The 13,241-nt window shown below is 38.3% G+C and overlaps 1 protein-coding gene across 1 annotated transcript; it reads left to right on the top strand.

The window, feature by feature from the left end:
- The first annotated feature begins 265 nt into the window (after window positions 1-265).
- LOC148838175 (cell adhesion molecule CEACAM1-like) lies at window positions 266-12,130 on the top strand. The gene is made up of 7 exons (XM_088910725.1): window positions 266-359; window positions 1,211-1,543; window positions 4,199-4,474; window positions 4,894-5,145; window positions 5,676-5,796; window positions 8,985-9,016; window positions 10,172-12,130. The coding sequence occupies exons 1-6, from the start codon at window positions 314-316 to the stop codon at window positions 9,001-9,003; spliced, it is 1,047 nt and encodes a 348-aa protein (XP_088766851.1). The 5' UTR covers window positions 266-313; the 3' UTR covers window positions 9,004-9,016; window positions 10,172-12,130.
- Window positions 12,131-13,241: the final 1,111 nt, after the last annotated feature.

Raw genomic sequence — 13,241 nt, 5'->3', positions numbered from 1 at the left:
CGAACCATTAAACGTATTAACCCTATTTGCAAAATAATCAAATATACAGCTTCAAATCTAACATGTAAAAATATAACGAGTGTTAACTAAAACGAATATTTCCAATAAACGTGTCTGAGACTGAGACCGTAAGTGTTGATGGAGTTTAATTTATAATAGTTCACTCGTTTCTGAGAAACGTTGCTGAGGTTTTCCACTGCCTCCGGCGTGCCGAGGGGAGGAGGTTCAGTCTTCGGTATTTCAGCAGTCGGCAGTAACAGCATGTCATCAGTCTTCCAGGTGAACTGAGCAGAGCTTCATCGCCGCACCCATAATGGAAACGCGCTACCTAGCCCTCCTCTGCCTGCTAGCAGCCACAGGTGAGTGAACTGGACATCCGCAGCGATATTGTTGCTTTTACTAGGCTTGCATTTATCAACTGTAATTTTTCAAAGTACTGATGGACTACAAATTGAGCAGTAAAAATTTCCAGCGGAATTCTCCTAGTCTTGACAGGCGGTGTCAATGCATTTTTGTCACTGTAACATCCTATTATAACTATCACCCTATAAGTGATTCATGAAGTATAACGGAAAAATAAGTCGAGGGAATAATTTAGCACTGTTGCTAATCAGATTTCCTACATTACCACATGAAGTATGAACAGACCATTTTTGAAACATCAGAATAAATCTGAGACTTTTAAAATTGTGATAGTTATTACTATTGATTTTAATTGTAGTAGAAGTCATACCCGTATTAAGTGAAATTTATATTAAAAAAAAAACATAAATTAGAACAAGTTATTTATTTTGCAAGTTAAACTTTCCCGCTCTCTAAAATGGCTGTTCCCTCATGAAAGGTATTTCATCTAGAGTGCAGTACACAGGTACAGGTAGGCATGAACCAGGTGTGGTTTGCAATGAGACTGAGCCCTAGAATGTCGGGTAAGGGTAATCAGTCTACTGTACATACTGTATACATGCTCAAATTTAAGAAGTAATTTCTTTACAATGTCACTTAAACCTTTATTCAATGCAATTGTGAGTCTGCTTCTTCTCCACTGTTGGACTTAACTCATTGCTGTCCAGGTTTCTCATCTCTTCCTGATTTTGGTGGCTTTCCATCACCCATGTGGAAGTATTCAACTAATATTTTCTTCCTTAAGAAAAGTTATTTCTCTTGGCTCTTCAACCAGTATAACCAATGTGTTAACCCTTGTTTTTCCTAGGATGTTACGCACAGAAGGTGCTAATCCCTAAAAAACAAGTAACTGGAGTGGTAGGAGGCAGCGTGGTGCTTAAAGTATCCGTTGAACCTCCAGAAACACAAAAGGCCGCCATTAGCTGGACATTCGACAGCGGCTCTGGACTACAGGATGTGATTGGCTTCGCTGATGAAATTAATGAAGGAGATGAGTACCAAGGAAGAGTAAGTTTGAACATTTCCACTGGCTCTCTAGAGCTGAGACAGCTGACACTGAACGATTCTGGATCTTACGACATCACCATTGTGACAAAAAAGGGCATGACACTGCCTGCACAGATTGAACTGAAGGTGTATGGTGAGTAATTATCAATTCAACATATCTGTAGTAATTTTGACAAAACAAGGAAGTAAAAATAATTAGAAATAGTGTTTTCTGTTTTCCTATAGTTTACCTATCCATATTAACAACCACTTTAAAACGTCAGATTGTAGACTTTGGCATGTTTTGTGGTTTATTTTGCACTCAGTGTCTGACTTCCAGTATTCTATGCATTGTAATTTCCCAGATTTTTCTCAAGTGGAACAAATGAAATACATTGTATAAAACACATTATTATTTGAAGTGTGTCAGTTCTTTATCTTAACTGAGAGCCCAGGTGGAACGAAAAGATAAAGCAGTTGTTGAAATTTGGATGGACAAGTGGTCTAATACACTCAGTAGCTTTCAATAACTTGAGCAATAGTATTTTTAGTAGTCCTGCTCAACAACCAGCATATCAGTACTGGAATTCACACAAGCTTAGCAATGGATGCCATGACTGATTGCAGACTAAGCTTCTTCAAAGAAGAGAAACGGAAGCTAGGCAGATAACTTGTTGCTTCTTCTATTTATAAAGTGCTCATTTTTCATCTCTACAGGTGTGTCTGTTAGATTAATTTTGATGTGAATGTTAATACTTGTGCACAATTGGAATAAGATAACTTGCCCTAGAGCTCTGTTTAAGATCCAACTTTACACATTCTTGTGTGTATTTGACTCTTTGTCAGATGTCTTTGTCTCCTCCGACTGACTCTTTATAGGAAGAGAAGAAAGTGATGTGAAAGATTTGCTTGCTTTTACTATGGGTTTTGTCTGATGATATAAACATTCTTCACCTGTACAATGATGAAAGAAAAGAAACCTTCAGTCCTTGAGCTCTATCAGCCCAGTCAAAGTTGGAAAGTCTTGAAAATCGTGCTAGTAAATGTTGCAGAATTTCTGATTCAACAAAAGCCACTTCCAGCTTCATTAGGCCTATTGTACGTACATTGTGGCAATCCATATTGTGCATGTCTAAAATCTTTTTTTTCAATTTTTCTTAATTTCTTGATCCTATTTATTGCATAAAATTGCTTACCTTATAATGCCTATGCAGGAAACAGATCTTGCTGAATATGTCATTATTATTTCTGTCCTATCTTTTCTGTATCTAATCTTGATTATTCAGCAGGTTTAATCATTTTAAGGTGATTATTAGATGCCCTGTTTTACCTGGTGACTGAATCCTGTTTATTTTCCAGAATTATGCAATGTGTTGTGTACATTTTCAGAGAGTATCCTCAGTCACTGATCAATATTTAGAGAGAAAGAGTCTTTATTTTTCCCAAGGGGCAAGACATTAGCCCATAAGAAATGGGAGGCCATATTTCCTCGCCCAGTGAAACTTACCAACAGTACTGTTAGCTTCACCACTGATGATCTCATCCCTCTCCCTGTTGTAGACAGCCCAGACGTTTGCAACACCTTAGCACAGCTAAATCATACTTCACCATACTCATGAGAAAACACCTCATTCAGGATCAACTTCTTCAGCACACCTCCTGTGTCCATGACCAACTGAAGAGTCAAATGCTACAAGACTAGCGAGTCTCTCATCATGTGTTTGTGCTCTAGTAGAGATATAAAGTCCCTTATTGGCACCATGGCCCTCTTCACTTCAGACAACTCAATGACGCTAAAATAGAAGGAAAACAAAAACTAAAAACGAAAGAAGAAGTAAGAACTGAAACAGCTACTCGAATTAAATCCACAACAATACCAACCACCACAGAGGTGTCTTATGAAATGAAAACCGTGAGCACCTCTGTCAGAAGAGTTTGATCTGCTGGCGTACTGGAAAAGAAAGAGAGCCCACTTGGCTCAGCTAGCCTGTGATCACCTACAGTAACTCTACCTGCTCCATGTGCACCTGCAGAGAGACTCTTCACTGTTACAGGCCTGAGCAGTGCAGCCTAAATGATGCAAAATTTGAAGAGCTAGTGATGATCAGTGATCAGATGTAATAAATGATAGAAGACCTTACGTGATGTATTATGGCATACCGTCATGTCTTCTTGATTTGATTTTGAGGCAATGTTTATAAACAGTACAACAGTTTGTCTGATTTCTGTTCTTTTTTAGTTTTAAGACGTACCCATTACATTTATAATAAATGTAAATCTAGTCAGCCATCCATTTCCTAACCACTTTTTTTTCAGCACAGGGTTGTGAGTAATAAGTTTAAAGTTAAAGAAGTATTGTTGTTAAAATATGTTTACTGTTAAAAGTGATAACAAATAGTGAAAAAAAACATTTGTGAGTATTGCTTTTAATGCAGAAGTTAATAATAAATTGGAGGTTAGACTGGATTTGGGAATTAACATGGGAACTGTTGATTTTAAGAATTGGACTTTGATGGACTTGAATCTGAATGAAGGGAATTTATGTGAAAAGTGAATTGAATTGTAGTGGAACTGACACGAAGCTTTCTGTGCTGGTGGCCCTTTACTCTGCAATGTGGCGTGGACAGTGCTTTTCAAACACAGCATGTGTAACTTTCTTGCACTATAACCATGTTGACGCTCATCAGTCCACAATTATAATGAATCTTGACATAATGAATATGGACCTAGGCATTCTATGTAAGCACCTGCAATGAGCTGTCAGAATACAGTATCATGCTTCTTAAGGACATTTTCTTTCTGTTTACAGAAGCAATAATTGATGTCAGTGTTAAACCTACCACTGGAATGCAACCCATAGTGAATGAGAATCTGACTCTAGTCTGTAATGTGAAGGGGCCTGTAGACTTCAGACAATGGAAGAAGGACAGCAGTGCCCTGATCCCCACTGTCAATGTTACCTTCTCCAGAGACAACAGCACAGTGTCCTTCTTCCCCTTGCAGCTGAGTGACCAAGGCATCTATCAGTGCACAGCATTTAATATAGCGAGCAACCGAACAGCAGCATACAAACTGTTGCCCAGCTGTAAGTACCCAGCCCACTTTCTATGCGTGCCTCCTCTTTTGTTTTTCTGGCTGATCACTGCACTGATACTGCACTGCGCTGTGCTGCTCACTCTACAAAAGGGACATTAAGGTAAAAGTTAAAAGTTAGAAAAAACGAAGGTGATATGTACAGTAGCTAAACAAATGCAAAATTCTTGTGTTTTGATGTTATGATACAATTAGAAACAAAATAAAAATGAATCACTTTGCTGTGTAATTCAGCTTAATAAACAGTGTTTGGCCCAGTGTTTTCTGAGCTCACATCTGTGGTGATGCTGGTCAAATGATTCTCAGTGGAAAATGGAGTGTGCAGCCCCTATGAGACTGAGGGCACAGATATGCAGGGAGAGTGCTTCTAGCTGTGTTCTTTACATTTACTGTCCATTTCTATTGTTTTAGATGGACCAGAGAGGGCAGTTATCACAGGACCTGATGCAGTAAATGCAACTTCATCTCTGAAATTGATCTGCTTTGCCTTTTCTGTGCCTGAATGCACATACACCTGGCACCTCAATGGCTTGGAAGTTTACAGAGGTTCAGAATACATAATAAGTAGAGCATCCTCTGCTCATGAAGGCAACTACACCTGTGTTGCCCACAATGGAGTGACTTTAAAGTCTGCATCAGTGGTAAAACAGCTGATTGTGACAGGTGAGTCCATTCACCCAGTGTGTTCTGGTGTATAACCATTTTCCTTGTTAAACGATAACAAGTAAAGGAGAGAGTACCTTCACAAAGATAGAGACGATGCCAAGCTAGAGAGAAGAGGAGAGGTTCGTGTTAGTAGTTGTCAGGCTCTGTTCTGATTGCTTTCCTTTGTCACAGACTGTCACACTGTACATGATGACTATTCACCCAAGTATTTGAAGGGGCTGTCTCAAGAGAGGCTTTCAAATTAAACCATGAGGGCAGCGGACTACAAATGTGGGGTTGGGGGGATGTGTTGCACAGATAAAGGCTTTTCCTTGACTGTAGGATCTAGTCGTGTTCTGTAAAAGACTCTCAAGTTTGAACTATCACTATTATTATTATTAAGCAGACAACCAACAAGCACTTAGAGTTCCTGGCACACCATCTTTTCCTATCAAGAAGTTGTTCCAGTGTGCATTGAACTGTTGCTTGTTTGATCTTATCCCTGCTGTCCTTTATTGTAACTCGGCCCTGCACTCTCACTCTCTCAGGTGTGCATGTTGAGAAATCCGATTCTCTGAATAATGGACAGATTGCTGGGATTGTGATTGCCTCTGTGATTGGTGCAGGACTTATCATTGCTGCACTGTGTTTCTTCCTAAAGAAAAAAGGGTAAGTTCACAGGGTTTTGCTGTTACCTTTATTTTAAAAGGGAGTCAGTGTGCTAACATGTGATACGTCCTTTGTGGAGTTTACTGCAGCAGTTTATAAGACTGATGTAGTAAAAGTGTTCAGATTTCCCCTTCTACTGCTTTGCATGATATTTGTCCTCTGACAATAGTTCCTATGTTTTATTTCGTAACTATAGAAACCTATGGGAGGAGTGGTAGTTAACACTGCTACCTTACAACTGCTTGGTTGCTTGTATGTAAGGAGCCTGCATGTTGTCCCAGGTGCCTTGGTTACCTCCCACCTCTCAGATACGTGCAGGTTAGGTTTGATTGGATGCTGTAAATTTTCCCTTGCTGGGAGGACTGGGGGGGTTCAGTGGGATTCAGTACTTAGGGGGTTAGTTTCCAGTACGATTAGTTTTGTCAATGAGACTAAAGAGAAATGGAACTAAAAAGAACTTGATGCGATGACAAACCTCTTCTCGTATGTGCCTGTTATGATGTTCTGAACAGTCAAGACCCATTAATCATCAGTATGTACAGTGCACTTTGCATTAACAGTGCGTTTAACTTAAAAGTAAACAGGACTGCAAGATTTCCTTTTGAAGTTTTTGCTGAAAATGATGGTCATAAGTCTGCCTCCTCAGGGTTTCCTTTTGCCTTATATTATATCCTTGCTCACTTTATTAAAATAATCTTAGAAATTGTCAGTTACAAAATTTTGTTACTGTTGTTGTTATTATTATTAACATTACCTTTTGAGCTCTGTTAACTGAGTCATTCAAAGAGGTCTTTTTTCAAGTCTTGTTTTTTGCTGAATTACAGTACAGTATGTTGTATTACAAACATTTCATTCCAAACCTAGAGTTGTTATGTTACTGCTAGACGATTGAGATGGACATGTATAAACGTTCATAGTAAATAAAAGGCTTAATTCTATTAGTAAAAGAAACAACCGAGTACATACTGTATTCGACTGCTTTGCCTCACTGAAATATATACAGCCAAAAATATTTGCAGTGTTTATTGTACAGTTAAAGTCTTGTACTAGAGGCCTCTGTAAAAACCGTTCTGTTCAGTGCTTGACACGCCCAAGAAAGACTTTCTACACAGTGCAGTTTAAAAAATCAACAAAAGAACAGAGCAACACTGTAGACTAAACAGACAGACATGGAGGGAGGAGTCTCCATGTTGTAGAGAAACGCCACCAGCTGTTTTTTTTGGTATCCAGGGCATTTTCAGTTGGATTAAGAGAAAAAAGCTCAAAGACACTTAAGAATCTGTTTTTTCTCTTAAAAGAGTCCAGATTTGTGAGACGCAGAAAAACCAGAGAGCATGGCTACAGAGCCACACTGATTACTGTACAGTATGTCACGTCATAAGACAGCACTTTTATTTTTCATCACTTGACACAAGAGATAGTCCAATCTGCATAGTTGTCACTTTTCTGTGACATAATATCAACCTTATTGACCATATCAACTGTTCTCTAAAACTAAATCTATTGTGTCATCATTTAGGTTTATCCAAAGTCCTTGTTGCTTCTTCAAAGAACTCTAGCCAATTAGTTAGACGAGACCTCCCCAAATGTTCCAAGTTTTCTAAGTATTCTTCTAATGTAGCTCTTACTTTCATCTCTGTTACTTTATCAGTCACAGACGTAAGACTGTAGTCGGAGTACTCACTCTTGATCTGTATTCTGTTTTCTATCCATTTACCAATTCTCAAGCCAAACACATGCATTCCTTTGCATATCTACCACTGGTAATTTAATTATTTATGTATTATAAAGAACATTCCCCAAATAGTTCTGAAAATCAAAATTATTGCTGATTATCCCATACAATCCTGTTGCTATGCCATTCATCCACTAATCAGAGTTTTTTTAAGAGAGGTTAAAAAGGGTTGATGGGTCAAAAGAAGTTGCACTAAATAACCAGAAATTTGCTATGTCAATGTCAGTAATGGACATTGGACAGTGCCTAAAGCACCTTTACTTGTAGTAGTGACTCATCCTACATGTTGGAAATAGCTAGACTTTTAGGTTCCCCTGTTTGTTTGTGTTTCTGAGCTTCATCTGAACTTTAAGAACAGCAAAATCATAATTACATGATGTCACAGTGATGAAAAAATCATTGCATTTTCAGACCCATTTAAGTACATTTTTCTAGCTGTTTGTCTCTTTAGATTATAGCGTAACCTAAAACAAATTTGTTTTCAGGTTATGTTATTTCTTGTTGTATTAGCTCTAGTTTCTTTGTTGAATACAGGGCGCCACTTACTCAGCTAAGAATCTGCGCGTGCAAGTGTTTGTGTGAAAAAAACTTTTTTATCAATGTAAGGTAGATAGGACATGTAATGAAAACCTGTCCTATGATTACCCTGATACTAGGTGGCACTGAATGAAGATCTGAGGACTAGAATCAAACTGCTCCTGAATTTCTGAAGCTACAGACCATCTGGAGTAGCAGCCAATCAGATACTCCATTGCTTAAAATGTAAAATCTAAAATTCAGATACCTCTTGTGTGGGGAGCACTTTGTATGGTGCTGAGCTCCAGCTGCATTCTCATTTGGTTGAAATATAGAATGTGAAAAATGCAGCTGTCTTGTCTTTACTTGTCCGTTACTCCACGGAATTACCCTGCAGGAACCCTTGCTAACATTCTTCTCCACAGCAGCCTCCGTCAGTATTCAAAATTCCTTTGTTAGTCATATTGTCTTGATAAGTGTGTTTGTGTTTCTTTCTTGTCCGTGCCTGTGTGTTAGAGCAGAAGTGTAGTCCACAACAGCTCGGGAATTGAAGTGTGATGGTTCAGTAGCCACAGCAGTGTCAATGCGGGTGCCAGACTGGGAGACACTAAAAGTAGCAGCCTTGTTTGCTAAAGAAATGGCAGCAGCTAAAGAACATGTTAAGGGACCAGGTGTACGTTCCCAGCAGGACTTGTACACAAACACAGGAATGAATCTATTGTAGCACAGTTTCTTTCTAATCTCTCCAATACCTCAATGATAGTATAGAAAACAGTATAGACAGTTGTACTGTATGTAATAATGTGCAAGGACTTTAAATGTTGGCCCATGTGATACATTTATGATTTAATGCTGAAACGAATTTGAATTTGGGTAAACTGTGTATTTCTGCTTCTCTGTCACAACATTTAACATATTTTCCATTATTTTGTTTCAGAACAAACACAACCTACTAAGAAAGATCTTGAGGTAAATGTATTTCTTGCTTTTTAAAAGCATTGCTATTTATTTGGTCAACATTTGCAATTAGTAATAAATGTGTTTCTTGCTTTTCAAGTGCATTGCTATTTATTTTGCCTACATTTTACACAGTTATGAACTGCTACTTTGAGTCTTAAGTGGTATTTAAGCCTAGATTCTTTATTACATTAGCCGCACAAACTTTACATACATACTTGCACACACGTTCGCACACAGACATGTGCTTACACATACTGTACTGTACCCACACACCCACTCACTCACACACACTCATATACCCATACAAACACTACCAGAGGTCAGGCCTATTCTATACACAGACTGCACCCAGCATTCACATTACAGTACTTTTTCAGCAGTCAGAATGCTGGCTATAATAATTTACAGAAAATATGTATTTAAGCCCAAGCTAATCTCAGACCTAACGTGAAAAACACTGTGAGACTTGGTTGCATATTTCTCCACTTTGCTCAGACTCCCAGATCTTGCATAACTGAGGCCAATGTGTTCCTTTTTATTTTTTTCCTCTTGTACACACTGGCGCTGACAATGTACTTACATAGTGATAGTGTATAGTGATATACAGTATTCCTTGGTGAATGTTCACATGGTTCTTGCCCACCTTTGAGGGATGTTTAATTACTGCTCTATGTTTATTCTGTGACGTTTTGACTTCTTAAAAAGTCAGACAGGAATGACGGAGGCATTCATTTAAGGTGATCAGAGTGGAACTACAACTTGATCTTTCGTAGGCAATGAGTGGATTTTTCTTTTTTTGGACCTTAAAGGTCTACAGGACCTCCAGTCCTCCCTCATAAGTGCTCTAGGTTTATAAACTATAGAATGTGTGCTTGTGAATTTAGTGCTGATTAAGAAAGCAGCCAATGGACAGTTTTAAGAATGTTGACTGATGCAGTTCCCTTGTGTTTTTCTTATTAAATGACAGTCCTAGCACGTATGCATCTCCTTATTCTAACATTTTCAGACCATTCTTTTAAAATATTTAGGATTTAATTTCTTAGAGATCTCCCACACACATTCTGACAATTCTGAGATCTTCTGTAAATTGAAGTGGTATGAGTTCTGAGATGAGTCTTAAGAAAATACCAGTTTCTCAATAATTTACTGTGTTTCCTTTTCTAGGGTAGCCTACATTCTTACCATCTATTGGATGCCTGCTCATGAGTCCGCATGGGAATCCCTAACGCGACCTGCGTGTAACACAAGTAGTAAAGATGTCCTTTGGATCTACGGGTAACATTGAATGAAGAGTCACTCCAGGAAACTGACCTTTTGCGTGTTGTCAAAGCATGATTTTAAGTGTAAAATTAAACTTTTTGTCTTTATTTTCTTTTTAAAATGCTAACGTTCATCTGCAAAATGTTCGAAACAAAACCAAAAAAGCAGGCAGCTAAATTAACAGGTGTGCACAGGTGTTGTTAGCCATTTAGCTATAGAATTTTTTAACTGAGTGTTTGGATTCGATCAATGTTAGAGTACCTCCAGTCTGTCTGCTTGCATTGGAATCAACTGGATTGTATGTAGATTGAAACTGCAACTGCCTTTCTAGAACACAATACTCTTTGGTGTTTTTTTAAATGTATTGCTTGAAGGAAAATATGTATAGTACATTGTGTAGTATGTAGTTTAGACTTTCATTTAAAGATCATTTTGGATGTTTAACTGGACATTTGAAATTGGCCGAGACTGACAATGCACCCATTATGACAAACAAATTGTCTTTTTGTGTGGAAGTTATTTTTTTGAAAATTAAAACAAGCTGCATTGATTCAATTAGAATTGTTTAAAGTACTGCACCAATGTAGTCAATTCCAAATTATATTATATTACTGTACAAATGGGTTAGTTTCTGGTTTCAGAACTGTTTTATAAAAATCTTAAGTAAAAAACTGTGGACATTTTACCTGCTGTATTCTGTAGGCATTTTCACCAGTTTGTTTTCTTAGTGTTCTCCAGTTCATGCTTTTCTCAACAGTTCTTGAAATGTGATGCAGCTTGGCTTGTCTACAAGGTGACTTTCACATGTGTGTAGCCAAAGAGATTCGAAAGAGAAATGTCACTTTCAGAAATACTACCCCACAGTGCTAAAGGTTCCTACAATGTTCACAGTCTGTGTGTTGCATTTTATCTGTAGAGAAGAAAATCTTGAACATTTAAAAACATATTGGTTTTTATATTCTTTACTATTTTACTTTACAAGATATGCAATGCACAAAGTAAAATGTATATTATAACCTTTATTTTAAGGTCTTTACTGAGACGTTGATGCAAGTGTTTTTTTCTTTTGTAAAAATTATGATCTGCTGTTATTTAGCTTTTTATCTCCTATTTAGCAATCTAAAACACTGTGAATGTGTTCAGTTCTCAGGTTCAATAAATTAATTTACTGAAAAAATAGCTACCTTAGAGGGAAAAAGTAAGCAGAACTTTTTGCTGGTGTTTAAATCAAATATGACATAAAAAATCCTTCTATATTTTCGCAAAGAGATGCATTTATACTAGAAATTATTGTAGTACATTTTGTAGTCCTAATCATCTCCCACATTTGGTTACAATCTTCTCTTCAGTCTCCTGTAAAGCACATCCCAGTAGCATTTCAACTGAGCTAAAGGCTGAGTTAAGGGGTGAAAAACACTTTCTTTTCTTTCTGATTGGGGTTTAGTACGGTTGTGTTTTATGGTAGTGTTGTCGGCTGAGTTTCATTTTCATACCAGTTTTCCTCTTACAATATTTTCCTTTGTAAATGTGGTTTCAGACATATTGTGCATAATCTTCTTTACGGACATGGGTGCTTAGTATAGGTCACTCTTGTTTCAAGAATTTCTGTAAGCTATTTTGAACTATTTCCTGTACTGTAGCTCCCCTTTCTGGATTCTGCAGTATGTACAATTTAGAGGTGCCAACATGAATGTGGCATGATTATGTAACAAAATAAAACATTTACACTTTACAAACAATTTACACTAGAAGGATGTATTCATGCACTGGAAGTGACTTGTATTAGATGTGACTATCAAATGACAAAAATGAAACCAAGTGTACAATATTCATAAAACAGGATTAAAACATTGTATTCTTACTGACTGCATCTTTGGTGTTCTTTCTGTCTGTAAACTAAGCCTTTCTTCTGGGCAGACTCGGAGAGAAAGGTAGTTCTTACTGGCTATGTGCTTCTACCAACTGGATAAAAATGTGCAATGTAGTCCAATATTCTCTCTGAACTGCAGATTGGTCTTTCCAAAATGGAATGAATCAGTTACAAATGTTATTCTCACAGAGCTGATTAGGAGTCCAGAGAAAGGAATGACTAGGCTGCGAAAGTGGGTGTTTCAGGCTCAAAACGGATCTGAGCGGTAGAGCTGTTATTTACAGAGACTGAAGTGGCAAACTGGCCACCACATCAAATGTATCAGTTTCATTTTCTTTCTTGTTTCAAATATGTACAGTAAACACATTTTTATTCAAGGAAAAGTATCCAGTTTATAACTACAGACAGACTGTGACACTGCAGGCGCTGTGGTGAGCTGACAGGGCAGAACCCAAGTGCAGGATGTTGTGCGGCTCTGGGAGATTCTGGTAGAGAGCAGCAAGACGGGTGACTGCTACTGGGAGTTGAAGAGGCAGGCTGGATATCAGGCTTTGATAAAAGGCCGCCTGAAAGCTGGGCAAGGGCTATCTGGAGAGAGGTTATCGAGGCCTGCAGGAGGAGGGCTGTCTGGATCGCCAGGCGACGGGAGTGCTGAGTGGAGACAGCTGGTTCCAGTAGGCACAAGGCTGCCAGAAAACAAAAAACTCTCTTTGCCGGATCAGCGCTTTTGAAGCTCGTCTTGTTGCGATCGGCCAATTAACAAGCAGACTGACTGGATGATTGGTTGTTTGGTTGAAAGGCAGCTGGTCGAATGGTCAAGCTGCCCGATCTCTCTCTCACGGAGCCGAGACTGAGGCCGAATGCTCAAGCGATTGTTACAGTCTCCCGTGACAACGGGAAACTGTGAGCCGGTCCCAGCCAGGGCTTAAGAGACCTCAGCTTTTCTACGGAGGTATTGAAAGCGGGGCAGTCTTCATTCTGCAGTTTTGGTAGCAGAGCAGAAAATACAATGTAAGGAGATGCGAGGACAGAGAATGGTCGAAAGGTCTTTGATAAATTAGAAATTTATTTACAAATTCTGTACAAACAATACATAACTCATAG

Source organism: Atractosteus spatula, chromosome 3 (genome assembly GCF_055471065.1).
Source record: "Atractosteus spatula isolate fAtrSpa1 chromosome 3, fAtrSpa1.hap1, whole genome shotgun sequence".
NCBI classification, from domain to species: Eukaryota; Metazoa; Chordata; class Actinopteri; order Semionotiformes; family Lepisosteidae; genus Atractosteus; species Atractosteus spatula.
This window is presented reverse-complemented; position numbering and strand designations above follow the sequence as displayed.

What these genes read in the sequence shown, in the direction of transcription:
- LOC148838175 (XM_088910725.1), top strand. Translation starts at nt 314, where the DNA reads ATGGAAACGCGCTACCTAGCCCTCCTCTGCCTGCTAGCAGCCACAG. An exon ending in ATACAAACTGTTGCCCAGCT is followed by an intron (nt 4,475 to 4,893) that starts GTAAGTACCCAG and finishes CTATTGTTTTAG; the next exon opens with ATGGACCAGAGAGGGCAGTT. An exon ending in AAAACAGCTGATTGTGACAG is followed by an intron (nt 5,146 to 5,675) that starts GTGAGTCCATTC and finishes TCACTCTCTCAG; the next exon opens with GTGTGCATGTTGAGAAATCC.